Raw genomic sequence first — 22,030 nt, 5'->3', positions numbered from 1 at the left:
AGCAAATATACCGTACACAAATCACAATATGCATTAATGTTATAACTGTTTAGGTATAAAATTTTAGAGACTACAGAAACTAAAATGAGCCAAAATGTTAAATATTATTCTTCCACGTAGGCTTTATACTTCTCAGTAAGAGTAGTTTTGGCTACAAACCAAAGAATAGTCTTTAGATGTAGGTAACGGAACAGTTATATTCTGTATGTGAGCCACACTTGAACACATAAATAGTAATAAACAAAAAGAGACATTATTAACTATGTCAGATAATAAAATTTAAATATTTTATTTAGAATGCTAAAGCCAGTAATCTTTCTTCAATATAAAATAAACTGAAACAATTAATCACTCTTCAATGATTAACTGTGCTTATCTCGTGAGTCTTAAAAAAGGTAAAAATATTTAAAATGCTTACCTTTTTAATCTTGGCCTTTTCAGCCTTTTCTTCTTTATCACATTTCTTGGCATTCCTATTAAGTTCTTTTGCTGCAAACTTTAAGTTAAATAGGTGTTCTGTAAATATATGTTAAGGCTATTCATTTCCCAACCTAACTGCAAACAAGAAATTAAATTTATAAAAACTATCAGATAAAATTATGCTATTTAAACCAACCCTTCACAAATAATTTGAGAAAGCAGAACAAATTTTATCCTTTCCACATTTGTTTTCTATTTAAAACTTCATTAAATTAACAGCAAGAAAGATATTTATTAATTATGCAGGGAAAGTAACAACAGTAGAGAAACCTGACAGACACAACTTTACCTAGGATAACATCACCAGTAGTAAGACATTCCAACATCATTTACCTTCCAAAATGATGACTGAGAAGGGTACAGAATCACTTCTACGGTGGTGTTGCCAAAAACAAACATAACCTCAATCTACTCAAGAGAAAACATCAGACAATCCTGAACTAAGACACATCCTTGGATATAACTGACCAGTGTAGTTTCGAGTTCATGAAAAGCAAAGAAAAACAGAGGAACTGGTATAGAGTGGCAAAGACTAAGGAGACAAGCAAACTAAATGCAATATGGGATCCTGGAACAGAAAAGGGACATTAGCGGAAAAACTGGTGAAATCCAAGTAAGGACTGTAGTTTAGTTAATAACATTGTAGTGATGTTGATTTCCTATTCCTGATAATTATACTATAGTTTTGTACGATGTTACCATTAGGCGAAGCTTGGTGAAGAGTATAAAATAACTGCTATTTTTGCAATTTTCTTTAAGTCTATAACTATTTTAAGATTAAACATTTTAAATTAAAAAATAGTAATAATGGAAAGAAAAGTGTTCTATTCAATAGGACTCCAATTACTGATCCATAAATCTTTCATTTTCACGATACAAACAAAAACAAACATGAAGTATTTGCACATGAATATGACAAAGCAGTGTGGATTACTTAAAAATCAACTGGTTTGTGTCATGATTAAATGACTAGTTAAGAAGTCTATGTGTTTCCTGCCTTTTAGAAAATGGTAAAATCTACTTTCTTTTTAACCCTGATTCTGTATTTCTTCAGAACATCTATGAAAAAGGTTAGTTTTTTTTTTTTTGAAAGGTACACATACAGTGTATAAAGAGCTGACTTTAGGATGCATTATATCACTATCAAAAAACAAGAATTATTTCATGGTTTTATTTACCAAAGCTAAATCATAAATTAAGCTACCTTGTTCATCTATCAATGGCTCCATGGTTCTAATTTAACACCTTGTTTATGAATAACAATAAGAATAGCAATAAATACTCAGCTACCCTGAGTATTTTTCATCAATGATAGATATACCTAGAATTGTTACGAAAATAAGTATATGTGCGTGAATTTCTGGGTGCTTTTAATGTAAAATATACTTTACATTTATAAGTAAGATTTATCATTTTCAGCTAGATGACTGAGAAAGTTATAGTTTAAGATTACAAATCGGGTTTCTCAACCTAAGCACTATTGATATTTTGGGCCAGACGATACTTTGTTGTAGTACTGTCCTGTGAATTCTGGGAAGTTTATTGGCCTCCCAGACTACTAGTCACTGGATGACACTAGCATCCTCCCCCCTAACTGGAACAAAAATGTCTTCAGACATTGTCAAAGGTCACCTGGGTGGGGAGTCAAAATCCAACCGGGCTGAGAATCCGAATCACTAATATAGATGGAAATAAAGACAGAAAAAGGAATAAATTTTTCATTTCCCAAATCATCTCCCAAACAGAATCACACTCTCTGTAGAAAAAGTTACTATAGTTAAAAGCTCAATTAAATAGCCAATTATTTTAGATGAATTCCTATAATTAATATTATTTGTTGCTTTTAAAAAATAATTTCAGCTTCCCTTAAACCTGAAATTTACTATAAAATGCAAGTACTGAGGATTGACAGCTGAATTATTTAATATTAATAGTTAATATTAATCATGGTATAAAATGTTGGCCAAAAAATAATGGGAGATCCATTATAGAAGTCCATTTAGGACCAGAAAGCTTTTTCCCCCTTCATTCTAAGACATGAACCATTTCCATAAATATGGAAGCCTAGAGATTTGAAAAAAACACATGGAAATACTGCATAAAATACAACAAATGTCCTTTTGAATACAGAGCTTAGCTTGCAAAAAAGGAAGGGAAATACTCAGGGTACAGAATCAAAGAGGAAGAAGCAAGTATCAGCAGTAGGTAAGCACTGAAGCTCCTGAAGCCAAAGTCCCCTATTGGGCACACAGAAGATCAGGTGCTGAACTGTCTGAACAAAGCTACAAGGAACCCCTGAAGGCTACAACATTAGCATAAGGGTAGGACAGAAAATAGTCTTCTGAGCTGGCAAAGGAGATGACTGTGTTAACTGTCATTATGGGCCTTGCTTGGTTCATAGATGGGGGGAAAAACAAAGGAGATAAAAGAAAATTAGATAAAGCTGAGGAGAAAATCAGCAAACTGAATATACATCTGAATTAAGATTAGAGTGAAAAATTAAGGTTAATATGAAAGAGAAGAAAATACAATAAAAGGTCTAATATTAGGTATCCCACGAAGACATAATAAAGAGAATGTGTGAAAGGTTATATTCAAAGAGATGATGCCTGAGAGTCTTCCATAACTGATGAGAGGAATAAAATCTTTAGATTCAGGAAATCTCTCAAAAAAATCCCAAGCAAGATGAATAAAAATACATCCACACTAAAAAAATAAATAATAAAATAAATAAATACATAAATCCACACTTGGATACACCATAGTAAACCTTGGAACGCCAGACAAAAATTACTTTTAAAGAGCCATAGTGAAAATTCAGATTACTTACAAAAATCAAACTTAGCAGAATTTTCAAACAAAATGCTAAAGTAACTTCCAAAGGATGTTATTATTCATAGTATTTGTATTATTGAATTTGTATTATTCATAGTAATTATGTTTCATGAAGTCATTGCAAACAGTGAATTAGCAAGTATGAATTCATTGCTCCTAGGGGAAATACTTGGTTAGATTCTTGCGAGCCTCTAGACACTATCAATATATAATCCTGTTTCATGTGTATTTCTGTTTTAACACACCTTATTTAATATATATTGCTGATTCATTAACATTGAAGTTACGGCCAACAGCAGTATAACTCATGCCTGAAAAAATCTTATCTAACACACATATTCTCCAAAAGGCATATCACAGCCTTGCACTTAGGAACACTATGCAGTACTTCAAAACAATACTCGGGGATCAGTGAAATCACCAACAGAAAGCACAAAAAACGTGGCACTAAACAGAAAGCAAGAGAGACACTACTTATAGCAGGAGAGCTGAAGTAAGAAGGCAGAGCCTTGCACAGCTCAACCTCACATGCAGACTTGCGCCTCCAGCCACTCAAAATTTGTCACTGCCTGAGCATGTCCACAAATGACCCTGAATGCACAGCAAGGACTGACTTTCAGGTTACAAATAGATTTTAGCAACCGGGCAAATTTGCAAACACAAAACCCACGAATGATGATGACTGAATAATGATGACCAACTGTACTTCACAAGAAAGAAAGTTAGGTCTGACATAATGAAAGGCTTAGTGAGCATAGAGACTGGTAAACATGGGCAAATCCAAAGAAACACTGACTATAAAATAATCTCAATGTCTAATTTGGGAAATAAAAAAGGCAGAACAAACATAATCAGACAATGAAAACATACAAGACAGAGGATGCGGTGATTAAAGTTAAATGTTTAAAAATCATTGTATTATTTGGGAGAAAGTTTCTGATTATTTAGATATTAGATTAACTATACATGTTAAAATGTGAAGGGCACTGCTAAGGAAATAGCATTAACTTCCAAAATAGTAGAGGGAAAAATGGGGTGAACCACTTAATCATTCCACAAGAAGGTAGCAAAAAACAGGATAAACAGAAATAAAACAAAAGGATAGAAATAACCCCAAAATATCATGTTGGATTAAAACATAATGAAACAAATTACAGCTATGCGCTTTAAACAGAACTTTAGAACACCAAGGTGAGATGTAAAAAGGACAGAAAAAGTTAGACAAATATTAATACTAACCTAAAAAAACCGGGTGTAGCTTTATTAGTATCAGTCAAAACAAACTATGTAAAGCAGTATTAGGAATTTTTAAAAAGTAGGGGTTACCATTGTGGATGAAAAAGGGGCCACATACTAAACCTGACAAGCTCAGGGTAGGCCCATGGAGGCCCTATAAACTTAGAGATCAAAATTAACCACATAGGATGGTCTGAACATAAAAATTCCCAATTAAAAGAGGGTCATGACAGGCACTCATATCCATGGCCTGTAGCTTCCTTGGCAAAGATCGATCTTTACCTTAAGTAAGCCTGTCTATTGTCTTTTTTGCATCTAACATATCTTGGAATATCAAAGTAATCTCTTTTTTCCAGACCCCTCAGGGCATAGCCCACAGAACCCCTCATTGTCATCTTGTTCCGGGAATACCATCTCTATGTACTGTAAATGTTAATTATTAACTATCCTGTACCCACCAATGTAAAATAGCTATGCAACTCTCCATTTTACTTTTTATCCAATCCCAGAGATTTCCCCCACTTTGTTTTCTCCCACCCCATCAATCTACCACAAATGGATTTCATGTAACCCTTCTTACATCTCCTCCTTTGATTCTAATGTATAAAATAAGCTGCAAAACTGCTATTCTCCAGAGCATTTTCTTAATCTGGAGATTTTCTTTCCCGGCAATTGTCAGTTTGGCTCAAATAAACTCATTAAAATTCTCTACAGGTTTGGACATTTCTTAAGTTTCCACTATAAAATGATAAAAAAATTAATTTACAAGCTGATTAAATAATTCTGAATCTCCATGCACCTCCTACATAGCCTCGAAGTGTCTTTGTGTATACATATATAAAACTGACAGAGAAAATAATCAAGCTTGGGAGATTTTAACAAAACTCTCTCAGTAACTGACCAAATTCAGTTAAGAATAGAAGTTACAGAAGACCCAATTAAGAAGTTTAATTTAATAAACATATAGAAAACTATAGTCAATCCTGTACCCAATAATTTGAGAATACACATAGTTTTCAAGCATATGAGACATATGAAAACCTATCATGCATTAGACATAAAGCAAATATGAAATAACAGATATCAGATGAACTTGCTGTCTAACCACAACTAAAGATTAATGAATTAATATGGGAATTCTCTTCATATTTTTTCTGTAAGAATCTAAAACTGTTCAATATAAAAAGTTTATTAAAATATATTTTGGGAATTTAAAAAATACCCTATATCTACATATGGATTAAAGAAGAAATTAAAACGAACAATTAAAAAACAGAATTGAGTAACAATGAAATGAGTGGAATGTAGCTTGTGGGATGTAGAACTAAAGCCATGGAATTTTCTAGCCTTAAAAATTCACATTAGAAGGAAGGCAGGCTAAAAATTAACACAGTAAGATTTCATCTCACAACATCAGGAAAAGTACAGAATAAACTCAAAGAAGCATATGGGAAAAAAATCTCAGAGGAAAAATAGAAACAAAGATTTAACAGAAAAAATGAAAGGCCAAAGTTGAGTTCTCTATAAAGACCCACATTAGCATACTTTGTAAAACCTGATCAAGAAACAAAAAAAGTTGTAAACAGTGCAGGAATGAAAAAGGAGAAATAACTGCAGATATAATAAAGATATGTGAATAATAAAATATGAACATAATGCCAATAAATTGAAAGTCTTAGACAAAATGGACAACCCTAGGACGATATTAAAGAACTAAAAAATAAATTTAAAAAAATTATTGATTCAGTATGTTAAAATATTTTAACATATAAATTAATTAACTAGCAACAGACACAGGCCTACATGGTTTTACTGGTGCATTACAGCAATCATTTAAGAAAAAAGCAATTCCTATCTTATACAAACTCTTCCGAAGAATAAAAAAAAGAAGGAACACTTTTCAACGTTGATACCCAAATCAGAAAACAATACTATACATGAACGGACAATTACATACCAAACTCACTTATGAACATAAACGCAAAAATACTGGACAAAATATTAGCAACTGAGCAATGCATTAAAGATACTTCATATTTATGATGTGTTTATCCTAGAAATGCCAAGGATGGTTAAACATCAAACAAACAAAAAACAAACAAAAAAACTATCCACGAATTTTAACTACATTAGGAGATTAAAGGAGAAAACACAGATGACAATCTCAATACTTAAAGAAAAAAACATTAAATCCAACATTCAATAGATTCATCAAACCAACATTCAGATGAATGGTTTGTGACCAAATTCCCAGCAAACTATGAATGGAAAAAAACTTCCTAACCTGAAAAAAAAAAGTGTATCACCATCCTTAATAGCGAATAGTTAGAATTCCTTTAAAGTCAGTAACAAGAAAATCCTGCTATACATTTTTTAAACTAAGCACTGCTATGGAAACCTAGCAAGCATGATAAGAAAAGAAAAAGAAATAAAAGGTACACAAATTACAGTGGAAATCATTAAAGCATTATTACTTTCAGGCAACATAATATCAACATAGAAATGTGAAAGTACATATATTCTCCAACCCAGCAATCCCATTCCTTGGTATGTACCCTAGAAATATTGTCCTCAGTAGACATAGGAAATATGTACAAGAATGATCATAGCAGTATTTGTAATGACAGGAAAAATGGAAACAACCTAAATGTTTGTCACTAGGAGAACAGATAAATTGTGGGATTCAGTTCCAGACCACTGCAATAAAACATGTGTTGCAATAAAGTGAGTCATAATCTTTTTCTGGTAGAGGGTCTTGCCTTCAATTTGTAAAAACCACAACATCTGTGAAGCACAATAAAATGAAGCGTGCCTTCACTCTGTAAAAACACAATTTGAAGTTTACAGTATTAGTAGCTACTTTGTATTCCCATGTTACTTTATATATCATGTTATGTGTTTTCCTGTACTTCATGATTCCTTGTTTATAAGTCTGATTCTTCAACTAGACTATGGACAGCCTGAAATCAGAATGAGTCTTAATCATCCTTATATCATTAGCCTAGTGCAGTGTTTAAGAGAAGTACTATATATAGCTTTAAGTAAATGAATAGCAAGAAAAGTGTTTTTGCAGTGGTACATGATATACTTGGAAAAAAGCATCACTGATGCTGGACAAGAGAAATCAATATCACATTTATGTTTGTAAATAAGTTTACACTAATACAATGCTGTTTCTATTATTAGGATTCCACATAAGATTTCATTCAGAAAAAAACAAAAACGGTTCTGCTGCGAAAAGAGTTAGAAAACCAAGGTCAAAGCAGATCCCAGACTTTTTAAATTTCATGGATTGCTATAATTAAAAGAAAGAATATACCAACACAAAAAATATAGGAAGGAGAGCCTCAGAATAAAGGACAGCTTTTAAAATTGAATACAATTAGCTATGGAAAATGTTTTTTTACATTGTCCCTTTTTTTTTCTTCACAGCATTCATTTTATTGTAACCTGCTATCAACATTACATCATAAAGTCAGTCTATCTCCTCCTGAAGACGAAAAGCAATCTCACAGAAAGGAGCAAATAAAAACACTCTACCAAACCAAGTGAACTGGCTAGAAGTAACTTTATTATCCTCCATGCAGCTTAGGAGGGAAGGGACACAATAAAATCACATTTGTCAGTAGCTTATTCAGGGAGTGTGAGATTCAAGTAAGTATTATATACTTGAAAACTCCAAGATGCTTTGTTTAAACAGTTTTTACTGGGTTAATGGAATCACTGACTAAGGTCACTCACACCCATAGATATACTCAGCCTTGATCTATTTATAAAAAAGGCTTTAAAAATAAGGTAATTTTGGGGTAATTTTAGTCCACATTCTCTATCAATGACCTGCTCATTCTCTCCTAAACCTCACTACATAAAACTGTCTGGAGAAGGTGAATTATTAGAAATACCAGGAACCTTCTTGACAGCCACACTCTCAATTCCAGTAGCAGTGAGGCAAGACTTTGCAGGATCAGAAACTCTTACTTGTCCAGCTTCCCTGCATACTTTTTTCCCCTTATTTTTATTTTATTTATTTATATTAGTTTCAGGTGCACAAGACAAAGTAATACTTAGACGTTTATCATTTATATCCCTCACACTGTGTGAACCCCCCTCCCCCATCCATTATCACTCTGACATCGCAGAGCCATTACATTTCCACTGTCTCTATTCCTAATGCTGTACTCCGCTTCTTGTAAGTATGTATACACACACACACACACACACACACATAAAATTATAGTTGGCATTCATTATTGATCAGCTTCAGCTTCAGGTGTACAATGCAGTGATCAGGCATCTACATCATCCCTGAGGTGGTCTCCCAAATGGGACCATCGGATACCCTACAAAATCTTTACAACATTATTGATTACATTCTCCAAATTTTCAAAACCCCATGGCCATCTTGTGGTTACTGTTTTCTAATCCCCTTACCTTCCCCCTTATCCCCACCCCCCATCCCATCTAGCAACTCTCAGTTTTTCCTCTATGTCTACATTGTCCCTTTTTATTTTTCCCATTTTGATTGGATTTTGAAACCTCATCATAGACGAGCAGTATAACAATTACCGATAAAGCTCTTTAAAAATAGAGTTTTGGACCCAATCTCTGGAATTTCTCATTGGGTGGATCTGGGATGAGTTTCAGAAATTTGTAATTTTTAAAAGCTCACCAGGTGATTTTCATGCACATCTAGGTTTAGAAAAAACTGACTTAGAATCCTCTTCCACAGGAAAATTGAAATACTAACGTTTCTGTTGCTATCATAAGCAACATAAGAAATCATATATAATTGAAAGCAACAAAGGAACAAGACAAACACAAAGAAACAAAAACTCATAGACACACACAATAGTTCAGTGGTCACCAGAGGGCAAGGGGGGGGGGTGATGGTAGATGAGGGTAAATGGGATCAAATATATGGTGATGGAAGGAGAACTCACTCTGGGTGGTGAACACACAATGTGATATATAGATGATGTATTACAAAATTGGATGCTTGAAACCTATATAACTTTACTAACCATTGTCACCCCAATAAACTTTACTTTAAAATAAAAAGAAATCATGGATCTCTATTTGATTCTTTTGATATACATATATGAGTACAGACTACAATGTCTGACAATCAAGTTTGCGAACTTCATGCACTTACATTGGCAGCACAGTACAAACAGCTTGGTAAGGTTTCATAACCTTGGTATATCAGTGTCTCACAGCTGTGTTCATGTCGACATGTGGCAATGTCTTGCTGAGTGGCATTCATTATTGTTGTTGCGTGTTTTTGTATGCCATCACAAGAATGACTGAGCTTGAATTACAGCAACGAACAAACATTAAATTTCTTGTTAAACTTGGCAAGAGTGCAAGTGAAATCAGGGACGTGTTAGTCCAAGTTTATGGGGATAATGCCATGAAGAAAATGGCAGTATACAAATAGATTAAACGTTTTTCTGAGGAAAGAGAACATGTCACTGATGGAGAGGTCAGGGAAAGGGTGGCCAGTTGGCTCAGCTGGTTAGAGAGCAGGCAGTGCTCATAAAACCAACGTCACTGGTTCGATTCCCACATGGGCCAGTGAGCTGTGCCCTCCACAACTAGACTGAAAATGACGACTTGACTTGGAGCCCATGGGTCCTGGAAAAACACACTGTTCCCCAATAAAAATTAAAACAAAAAAAGAAAGGTCAGGGCAACCAGTAACAAGCAGAAATGACGAAAACCGTGCAAAAATTTGTCAAACTGTGCGACAAAATCGTCAGCTGACTGTGAGAAGTATAGCAGACCATTTAAACATTGATAGAAAAACCAGTTAGCAAAATCTTAACTGGAGATCTTGGCATGAGAAACGTGTGTACAAAAATGTTCCCAAAGAAGCTCACCGATGAACAAAAGCAAAAGAGAGTAGAAGATTGTCAAGAACTTTTGGAGAGGCAAGACGATATTTTGGGCCGTTTTACCACAGGTGATGAAACATGGGTGTACGAATATGACCCTGAAACAAAGCATCAAAGTGAACAATGGAAGTCAGCCAATTCTCTAGGACCAAAAAAGTTTCGTCGGTCCAAATCAAGAGTCAAAACAATGTTGCTAAACTTTTTTGATTATCAGAGGGATTATTCTTTACGAATTTATACCAACTGAACAGTTACCCAAATTTACTATTTGGAAGTGCTGAAAAGGCTGCATGAAAAAGTCAGACGAAAATGACCTGAACTTTTCGCCAATTCATGGCTCTTGAATCATGACCATGCACCAACTCACACAGCACTGACTGTGAGGGAGTTTTTAGCCAGTAAACAAATAACTATATCGGAACACCCTCCCTACTCACCTGATCTGGGCCCCAATGACTTTTTTCTTTACCTGAAGATAAAGGAAATACTGAAAGGAAGACATTTTGATGACATTCAGGACATCAGGGGTAATACACAGCTCTGATGGCCATTCCAGAAAAAGAGTTCCAAAATTGCTTTGGAGGGTGAACTAGGCGCTGACGTCGGTGCATAGCTTTCCAAGGGAAGTATTTTGAAGGTGACGGTAGTGATATTCAGCAATGAAGTATGTAGCACTTTTTCTAGGATGAGTTCGTGAACTTTATTGTCAGATTTCCTTTATCAGAATGCTTCCATTGCTCCTTCCTCCTGTCCTTCTTCCTTTCCTCCCTTCCTATCTCCATGATTACTTATCCACAATTCCAAAATTCAAAAAGTTCTGAAAATGAAAGTTATACATAACATTTGGTAACAAAATATGATCTGACTATAAAAATCTGGTGACAAAACCTGATCTCAACTAACAAATTGTGTATAGGCTTTTAATTTATTCTACTTAATGTTCACATGCTTCAATGTATAAATTAATGTATGTGATTATGAGGTGATACCCAAAGCTACCAAGATATAATGCAATATATGGCATATGTGCCTTAACGCCTTTCTAAAAATTTAAAGAAGCATGAATTCTGATTTGAATATTGAAACAAATGGCAACTCAAATCAAAATCTGCTTCCCTGTGTATGGCAATGTTCTCAATTATTCATTGTATTGAATGGTTATTGTTAAAAAAATGTTCACACCTTAAAAGTATAAAAGTACCTAAGAATGAGAAATAAGGCAATTTTTAAATGTTTCTTTTTGGAAAGGTGCTGTATGTAAACAGTTACTTTCTTGCACAATCGAAGTATTTATATGTCTTTGTCAGGAATATTTTCTCTTTAACAAGATATGGGGCTTAGTAAATAGTCTAAACTTTATACTTTTGAATACTTATAAATTAAATGTTAAAGTAACTCAAATAATTGAAAATGTGATTTACTTTTAAGTGCCAGGAGGGACATTTTGATGATGAAAAGTTCTTCATACAATCCAACAATGATTAGTGAAATAAAGCATGAGAATATTGATTAAATCACAATTACTAGCAGTTCTGAAAACTACAGCCCTATTATTACACTTGTTCTTAAATTCAGAGTAACAATTCAGTCCTATAAAAGCAGAAAATGCACATGCATTCTCTCCCTCTCCCACTCCTCCTCCAGCCAAGTTCCTTTCAATTTAAGAAATATTAACTATCATGAAGTTAGTTGTCCATTAAGGATATGTGAATTTTTAGCATTTCCTATTGCAAATAATTCTATACTTTCAGAAATAAGAATATGAATTCTCTGACCTCAACCTTACACTAAAATATAACAGAGACAAGATTACCAACAGTTTAAGTAGAAATAAGCATAAGCACATAAATCTACAGAGGAGGACTACATATCTTAGACTATCACCACTGTCAAATAAATTCATGTGTCTATGTAGCTCAGACAACTTGTAACACCAGTGTTTTTCTGATGAGGAATCTTTTGTCCTAGGCCAGAAATCAAAACATCCCAGGGTCTAAAACCTTGTTTCTAACTCGGGTACTTGTCACAAGCAGAGTATGAGATTCTTAAGTGTCTGCTATTCAAATAATCACCCTTTGTATATACTACAGTAAGTGAATATCCTCGATATTGAAGTGTGGGAATTGATTGCTGATGTGGAAAATAATGGCATCAATTCCACTACTAATTTGAGCTATGAACTAGACTTGATATATTGTTGGCTACAAATCCCTGGAGAATTTTCCTATTTGGAAAAATAACACTGGCAGAATAATCTCCTTCACTGACTCATCATAAATTCAACTTCGCAAAGTGATTGCTATTAAGACAGCACTTGTTTTTCTTTGCCCACTGAAAAGATAATGGCCGAAATACTTTATTATTGATGGATGAACATTTAGAAAGACCGAACGATAATATTTATTCACATGTATAGAATAATGCATAATGCCCTAAAATAGGTGTTGGGTAATCTCAGGATCCAGCACCCTGTGCATCAGTGATGTCGGGCTCCACCAGTTACCTGACTCTGTGTTTTCACAAACAATTCCTATACTTAGTGTACTCTTCTCCCTCCCCTTCCTATTATCCTCTCTGAATCCCTGTGAGGTTTAGCACCCACGACCACGCTTGCTTTTTGGCTAACATAAACAATAACACTGACTCTAAGAAACTGGTCTCAAAGACCTCCACTAACGGCAAAAGGTTTCCCTCCTCCTCTCAAAATCCATTCAAAAGCAAAAAACTCACTCATTTGGTTGGCCCTTGGGATTGATAAATAAGGAAATCAATGAATCATCTGAACATTTCAATTATTTCAAAATTTCAGAAAGTAATACCCCACCTTCCAATTCTATAAAATTAAAATTTTAAATATTACATCATATAAGTGTACCTTTTCATAGGAAATACCTATGAACCAGACTTGTCTTCAAGAGAAGCTAAGCTAGGCTTTCCCTAACATGATTGTGGCGATTCATGGTTTTATGCAGTTTTAAAGCAAAATCTCAAGTGCCATGTCAATACATAGAAAAAGTAGCTCTACATAACTCTAGGACTCCATCAGACATAACTGAATTGCACTATAAGTTGTGGAGTCACAGTACAAAAGTAAACACAGCAGACTTTGGAGCCCAGGCCAGATCCTTTACTGTATGCTTACAAAGCTCTGTGGCTTTCTTAGCTTTAACTTCCTCTTCTATAAAATGAGACTACCACCTGTCTTCTAGAGTTGTTTTGAGAGTTTGAGATAATATATACAAAATCCCCAGCACAAAGTTTGGCACATAGTAGTGTTCAATAAATTGCCATTACTACCATATTTCCCCGAAAGTAAGACCTAGCTGGACAATCAGCTCTAATGCATCTTTGGGAGCACAAATTAATATAAGACCCGGTCTTATTTTACTATAATGTAAGACCGGGTCAAATAACATAATATAATATAATACTGGGTCTTATATTAATTTTTGCTACAAAAGATGCATTAGAGCTGATTGTCCGGCTAGGTCTTATTTTTGTTGATATCTGAGTCAAAAAAATCACAATACATCTGTTAACACTAGCAAAGCCTCAGAGACTCTGATATGCAATTAGTTCTGCTTTATGATATAAAGCCTTTCATAATGGTGAACAGACATTGTTAAGGTAACTAGCAATCTTTGCTTAAAACACAGTCTCATCTGCCTGAGAGACTACAAAAGGAGACAATGCTACCAGTCCAGTTCACATCCCTTTCTGTACTCACTCTCAGAACATATATATATATGTATATATATATACACACACACATATACATATATGCATATATATATATATACACATATATAGTATCTATTATATATATATATATATATATATATATATATATATATATATAGTATCTATTACCTATTTCATTACTTCTCAAACTTTTTCAGGTTAGAATCCCTTAGAGAAACAGATGTCAGCTATAGATATTTTCACCAGGAAAAAGGCACATACTAATATACAAAATTTTGCATACAATTTCAAGGAGTTTAGTAAATCCACACATGAGAGCAAGAACTGCTGTTCTAGTATTCACCTAAGTTAGTATGGCTACCTTATATTGCTATTTACCCGCACCCATGTGTGTGCTGACTCAGATCAAAAGTTGCTCAAAGTTGGTAATGGGTCTTGTAACCCTCTGTATCGACAGCCTGGGTGCATTGTTCAGCCCATAGCAGAGAGTCAATATATGTTAAGAATTCTTAATAGAAGGTCATTTACCCATTTTATGTCCATTAATGGCTAAGTGCCGTACAAGGAAATGAGAATTCTAAGATTAAATACGGACCCAATCCTCAAGAAACTCACAGTCTAATGTAAGAGAGAAAAAAGGAAACATGATTACAATAGTGAAAAAAGAGGCTAAAATTGAGGGGAAAACAGATGGGAAAAGGAGCAGAGTAGGACCTGATGCTCTCAGATGTTTAGGTGTGTTGGAGATGATAGGTTAGGAGATTAGAAAGATGACATGGAAAGCTTCCTGGAAAATGAAGCATGCTTAAGACCAACAAAAACAACAAAATACCAGAAGAGGGGTAGAAACATAGAGAAGCAAAAAAACCCAACAAAACAAAAAAAAAAAACAAACAAGAATAGGGGTGTGGGAAAGCATCCCTTAATTATTCCTCTTCTATTGTTTCATTCCTATAGTTAATCAAACACTACTCCTGAAACACTGTTAATACTGCACATATATTGCTATTAATTCTATACTTGTAAAACACCTATATGAACATGTTACAACAAATAAATTTGGCCATTCCATCCAATTCTTTAATGTAAGATTTGATCTAATCCACCATGATAAATCGTGATAAATTCAGTGTGTTTTAACTGTCCAAAGACACTAGTCACAATTACCATGCTAATTCATTTGTTAGCACATTTAATCTTCTTATATACTATAACAATGAGATTTTTGCATTATATACAGCTGACAAATAAATGTTACTGAAATTTTAGTTCAAGTTATTTATTTATGGAAGGCAGGTCTGAGTCCACATGTCATTTTCCTCCTGTATACTGTAAGGAAAAGGTCTGGATTCTACAAAATGGAACCAAGAGAAGTAACCACTGCCAGACGGTGTGAGTCAAGTTAAACCTCCTCACCTCGCTTTAATAGACTAAAGGGTAGTTAATAGTTCATCTGTTAGGTATTAAACTATTGATAACAGTATCATTAATTTTAGTCAGGCATACATACTTTTCAGTGAAATAAAATTAGTAACTAATTATCTTGTTATTAAAAATCACATCAGGTAGGCTTAGGTAGAGAAAAATTAACTTGCATTATCATAGAAAACACAAGCAATTTTAGAGCTATTACCTCAAATACTGGGGAAAGAGATAGCAATTGTACTCTATCTTTTTTTTTTTTTTAAATGGGTATCTTGGCTCCCGGCTTCTCTGCCAGAGCTTTTTTCTTTTTTTAATTTTATTGGGGAATACTGGGGAACAGTGTGTTTCTCCCATCAGCTCCAAGTCGTTGTCCTTCAAACTAGTTGTGGAGGGCGCAGCTCAGCCCCATGTCCGGTTGCCGTTTTCAATCTTTAATTGCGGGGGCACAACTCACCATCCCGTGTGGAAATTGAACCAGCAACCTTGTTGAGAGCTCGCACTCTAACTAACTGGGCTATCCGGCTGCCCCACCAGGCACTCAGCGACAGGTCACTGTCTTCAATCTGGTTGTGGAGGGCACAGCTCACTGGCCCATGTGGGAATTGAACCTGCAACCCTGTTATTCAGAGCTCATGCTCTAACCAACTGAACCATCCGGCTGCCCCTGTACCCCTGTAAAATTTTACTATTTAGTATGCCCTTCTATTTCATTTTATTTTCATAAAAGCTTTATAAGTTTGGCAGGTCAGTCAGTATGTTTGTAGATGAGTAAACCTTGCATGGCAGAGGCTATATGACTCAAGTTAATTTTTCTGTACCTAAGCCTACCCGATGTGATTTCACATGTTTAAGAGGCAGAACTGGGATTACAAAGTGATCGTCTGACTCACAGTCCAGTGTTCTTTCCTTTATAACACTGCATTTTAAAAATCATCTAACACAACCACACTTCCATAAACTATATCCTTGAAACTGCAGTGATAACTGGGTCTTTTAATTATCTATTCTGTTCATAAAATGATTTATTTCTGCACCTCCTCAAGTGTTTACATTCTATTCTTGGTTTATCTTGGACAGTCCAGCACAGTATATGTTAGCTCACTACAATTTATGTTATCAATATTCCCAGTATGGCTTATATAATTTAATCCTCTCACCAAAAGTATTTCTATATTTCAGACTTACAAACTAATGATGGCAAAAGAGCTTTAATATGAGCTATCAAACAAATACTATTATCCATATTTTGCCATTTTGCGAAGTTTCATTCAATGGCAAGATACCAAGCTACTCTATTTCCTATAATGCCCACTCCTGGAGAAAGGAGGAATTACACCGATATGGAAAACCTGTGATGGTATTTCAGTTGTGAAAAGCTATTTAATTCCTCAATTCAGGGCTTCACACAGGTTGGTTCTTAACCCCACCTCATTCTTAAGTGGGAACCCAGCTGCAACGGGTGAATTTTTATTGCTTTGGGGAACTATATGAGTTTACCCATGTGCTAAATTAAACACGCAAGCACTCAACTTACTCAGGAGGGCAGGTATTAAGTATTTTACCTCATTACCAGTCACCTCTATGCAGAAAAAGGAAATTCCACAAAAGCTATTTGCCCTCGTATTGCATTCAAAACCCATACCTCCGCCCCAAACCTCTGGCAAACTCCTGCCGCCTCTGTTTCTGCACCATCCACCCTGATTGCTAAGTGGATAAATTCACGGAAAGGACAGGTGACACTATCCCTCAAGGAGGGGAGGGTTCGCGCTCAAAAATCTTCTCAAACCAGTCCCGCCACTCCTCTGACTCTTATCAAAGCAGTCCCAAGTCCCCCGATTCTAGGATGGCGGCGACTACCAGAAAACAACAACAAACAAAACAAGCTGCCGACGCTAATCAATTGGCATCAGTGCCCTCTCCCCTCCACAACTAGACATAAAAGGTCACCACCCGGCTCCTCGCAGGGCCCCAGACCCTATCCGCCCCTTACCTAAGCCCTAGTAGCAGCTTTTCAGACAGGAAAGGATACTCTCCATATTCGACATGATTGCACGACTTTTCTCGGGAGGCGACAGCCGGGGGCAGCGACACGGGTTTGACAGGAGGACGCTCTGAGTGCCTTCTTAGTCCCCAGCTGCGTCCAGACAGGTTCCTTGGTTTGCGATCCCACTTCCTGTTTTTGCGCTAGGCCGGCCAGGAGGCGGAGCCGTCTGCGCCGGAGGGGCGGAGCTGGGGCCACGCCAAAATGGCTGCCTCCCGCAGAGGCGGTTAGGGTGGGCTGCAGTCGCTGGGGGGCGTTAGGGGGCCAGAGGGCAAGAGGTTACGCCCCTCCCCCTCGCGTTCCTCTCCTGCACCCTAGTGGAACCCAGCGCCTAACGGTTTTCGTCACCCAGCTAACCTCCCAGTTCTTTCTTTTGTCTTACTCCGCTCTTAACCTTCCGCCCTACCTCTTTCCTCAGATTTCATACTATCTTTGGCCCCTCACTTCTGTTCTCAGAGATTAAATCTTACGGATGAAGGAAAAAAAGGTATAGGGCTTTTAAAGTACTTTTATTTTTTAAAGTATAATCGTGTGAAATAAAGACCTAAGGGATAAGTGGGGCTGGTAACTTTGAATTATGAGTTTCAATTGAAGTTTTAAAAAGGATCATGATTCTTAAACTTTTAGGTTAGAAAGGCTGGACAAAAATAGTAAGCCTAGGTTTGAGGTAAAGTTGTTGTGAGCTATATATTCTCAATAAATACATTATTATCTTTTACAATAGGTGGTGTAAAATTTGAAAATTACTACGAAATCTCTATAATGGGAAGGGAGGTTAATCGACATACTAGTGTTTGGTATTTTATATATGACTTACGAGGAAGGGTCTCTGGCGTCGAGTCACTGCGTTTCAAACTCAAAACTCGGAGATTCCACGAAAGAGCTAAGAGATATTACTTTGGGGAAAATAGCTAAAATAATTATTCTCTTACTGAGGAATTTTACAAGTTTGGCTTTAAAATTTTTCTCATATTTGAAATTTCAGTATATGGGGGAAATAATGAGTATATATATAATTGGCTGAGCTCCTTTTTATCTTCAGAATTGTTTTCTACTGAACGAAAATGTTTCTAAAAGCTGTTTTACTCTTGTGTTAAGGATGATTGGTAGGCTTTAGACTGTTACCTAATTATAAACCCTTGATGCCGGAAAAACAAACCTTTTTGAATTTAAGGTTAATCTGGAAACCACTTCCATAGATGAAACTATATAAAGATTATTTTTTGATGCCTGTGTGTGAGTGTGTGTATTTGAGATGTAAGTTATATTTCTATAGAGACAGACAAAACTTGGTAGATTTCATTGTTTCATCACTTTCCGTGCTCACCAATTGTATTTCACTGTTTGAGATTTTTTTTTTGTATAAAGGTAAAAACAAAATTTAAAGTTCTTCCCTACATGCTTAATATGTATTAACACAGCTCTTTCAATAAATCCACGTGTGGACTAGAACAATCCCCTAAAGTTTAAGCATTTCCGGGTTTTATGTAAATTTTTTTAGATATGTGTTGGTAACCTAAAAGAATAAGTCTTTTAAAAAAATGTTTTTAAAGTGTTTTTGCATATTATAGAATTTCTTAAGAGAGGGTTCCTTAGGATAGGAACAGATTTTTAGTAAAATTAAGATGTGAAGATATTTTTTCAGTTAGGAAATTTGTTACTGATGTCCATCATAAGTTAAAAAAAAAATACATAGCCTATATCTTCAAGAAGTTGCTTTTATTTTTATGAGTTCTGAACTAATTTTGACTCCTAAAATTGACCTTATTTATTTAATTGGATATCTTATTTCTTTAGGTTTTTTAAATCTTAGGTACAGTAATAGAACTATTTAAAGTATATGTATATTCATTTCTAACTGCTCCTGTTGAAAACAAGGAATTGAAATCTGTTCAAAGCATAAACTTGTTTTATTACAGAGAAAATATAGAAAGAAAAGAGGTCAAACTTTAATTGTTTTTGTTAAATATTGAATACCAATAAAATAATATTTGCAAAGCATGAGTATAGAATAAACAAAATACAGCAATCAGTTGTGACCTGTCACCCAATTTAAGAAAATTACCATTCCCTTTAAATTCTTATGTACCCCTTTCCTAATCACATCCCTTTCCTTCCCTTTTTAGAGGTAACTGCTGTCTCAAATTTATAATTTCCCTGTTTTTCTTTATAGTTTTACCATAGTATTTGCATCCCTAAACATTATGTTATTTAGTGTTGCATGTTTTTGAAATTTGTGTAAATGAAATCATACTGGTGGCTTGTTTTTGTAACTCATCATAATGTTCTTTATCTGTGTTATTATGTGTAACCATAGTTCATCCATTTTCACTGCTTATAGCGTATTCCATTGTATGAATATATTATAATTTATTCATCCATTCTGCTGAGGGATATCTGGGTTGTTTCCAGGTTAATACAGCCTCTGAGAATATATTAGTCTTATTGTTAACACATACTCTGATTAAACCTAAGATCAATAACTTTAGTCTCCAAACCATGTTAGGATGAACTCTATACTTATCATAGTGATGATTAAGGTTAATATTTTTAAAGCCAGATGTAATCTTTAAAAATATAATTTTACTCTCACCCTAGGCACAATTATTTATTCATTGTTTATTGTATTTATTCATATTCTTATTGTTTTGGGTTATCTTGGAACTCATCTTTGTTTCTTACACTCTATCAGATTTAGTAATAACTCATACCTTGTCTCACCTAAATAGGCAACAACCTTCTTCTCCTTTCACCCTTTATAACAGGGCTATAATGATTAAGATGATAGGTATAGTACCTCCCAAATTGTTGTTTTGGGGCTTAGTTAACTCTAAACGTGAAGGTTTCACTGAAGCAACGTCAGTCACATATTGATCGATAAACTCAGATATGGTAAATTTCACCTGTGCATATTTAGAAAGATGTGTTTTAAAATATCTGTGAATTTTCACGAGGATAATTGAGATGTAAAGAACCAATACAGTATCTTAACTCAGCAGCTATTGAATGTGTTAATGTTTGACATGAATGAAGTTGATGTGGTAAATTATAATTCACCCAGGAAATTGAGTTATTTTCATGATTAATCATTCTTAGTTCTCAAAATATTCTGCAATCCACTGTTACACATAATAAGCTTTGCTTTTTGAAGTTAAAACATTTATAAAACAATTGCAGTTAAAATTACTTAATTTTTAAATTTTAATTCTATTTTTTGTGTGACAATACATTTTTGATACTTTTTAGCAAATGATTTCAAGATGATTAAAAAATTAAATGGTGCATAACAAACTTCCTTTGAAGTGGAAAGGAGTAAACCAGAAATACGTGTAGTATTATATAGTATTTGTCAAATTTCTGTGTACTTGTTAAAAATACAGATGGCTTTAGATTCTGATAGAATAAGTTTGGATATGAGCCCAGAAGTCTATATTTTGCTTCTGTTTGTGTAATGGAAATTAGAGTTTTAATATAGAGTAATATACATCCTATATTGCCGTATATAGCTCAATTTGGGTGGAACTTCATAGTTTACAAAATGCTTATTATACATCATTTCATTTGATACGTCAAGTAATCTGCAGCAACCTGGGCAGGCATTATCATCCTCTTTTTACCATTTAAAAATAAAAAGGAAAAACAAAGCTCAGAGAAATTAACATGATTTGCCCAAGCAAGTTTTGAGCAAATGGAGTCTGTATTCAATTCTGTTCTCCTTGATTTCTAATCCAATATTTTTGAATGTGTGTAACAGATGGGCAAGGAGGAATTATAAGTGAGACTACTTCTGCTTCCTGCTTTCTATAGCTTACATGCCAAGTTAGTGTAAAAGTAAAATGAAGAATTATTCCAGTTGGCTGGTAGTCTTTCTGGTTTCCATAAGAAGATTCAGTTTCCTAAAAATTCTAGAGTAGTAAAAACTGAGGATCTTTCCTCATCATAATGGAAAAGCTTTCCCTAGGCAGACAAAGAACAACTTTTTTATTTCATTATTCTGTTTTCCATTTGATTTGCAAAATTCCCTAGCCTAGAATTCTTCAAGTGACAGGTGAAAGATTGGAGCTACTGAAGAGGTAAAACTCTTTAGCTGAGGCAAGTAGAGGATGAGGTGGGAACAGAAGTTTAAAGACAAGAGGAATGGGTTTGAGTGGCTGCCAAAGGTGACCTGAAAAATAATCCAATTTATAATTAAAAAGTGAGAGATTAGCACAAGGAGACAAGAAGCTGAGTGTAATAGTCAAATGAATAGGAAAAAATGAAAAAATTACTCTTGGATAGTTAGGAAAAATACATTCACATTTACCATTTCTACAAATGATAATTTCTAAGATTTCATTGTTATTTTAGTAATAAATGGTATATTTGGTGATTATAATATGTAGTTATCAGAAAGAGCATTTCTCTACAAATCTTTGAT

General features: G+C 34.7%; 1 protein-coding gene across 1 annotated transcript in view; it reads right to left on the bottom strand.

The window, feature by feature from the left end:
* Window positions 1-17,746, bottom strand: part of LOC117026587 (charged multivesicular body protein 1b-2) — a 28,313-nt gene extending 10,567 nt beyond the window's left edge. The window contains exons 1-2 of the mRNA XM_033113442.1: window positions 17,602-17,746; window positions 419-516 (exon numbers count right to left, since the gene is read on the bottom strand). Coding sequence (XP_032969333.1) covers window positions 419-516; window positions 17,602-17,617 — 114 coding nt within the window. The 5' untranslated portion in view covers window positions 17,618-17,746. The remainder of the gene's footprint in view (window positions 1-418; window positions 517-17,601) is intronic.
* Window positions 17,747-22,030: the final 4,284 nt, after the last annotated feature.

The sequence above is a fragment of the Rhinolophus ferrumequinum genome, chromosome X (assembly GCF_004115265.2).
Source record: "Rhinolophus ferrumequinum isolate MPI-CBG mRhiFer1 chromosome X, mRhiFer1_v1.p, whole genome shotgun sequence".
In the NCBI taxonomy this organism is placed as follows: Eukaryota; Metazoa; Chordata; class Mammalia; order Chiroptera; family Rhinolophidae; genus Rhinolophus; species Rhinolophus ferrumequinum.
The sequence above is the reverse complement of the archived record's forward strand: the minus strand, read 5'-3'. Positions and strand labels throughout refer to the sequence as shown.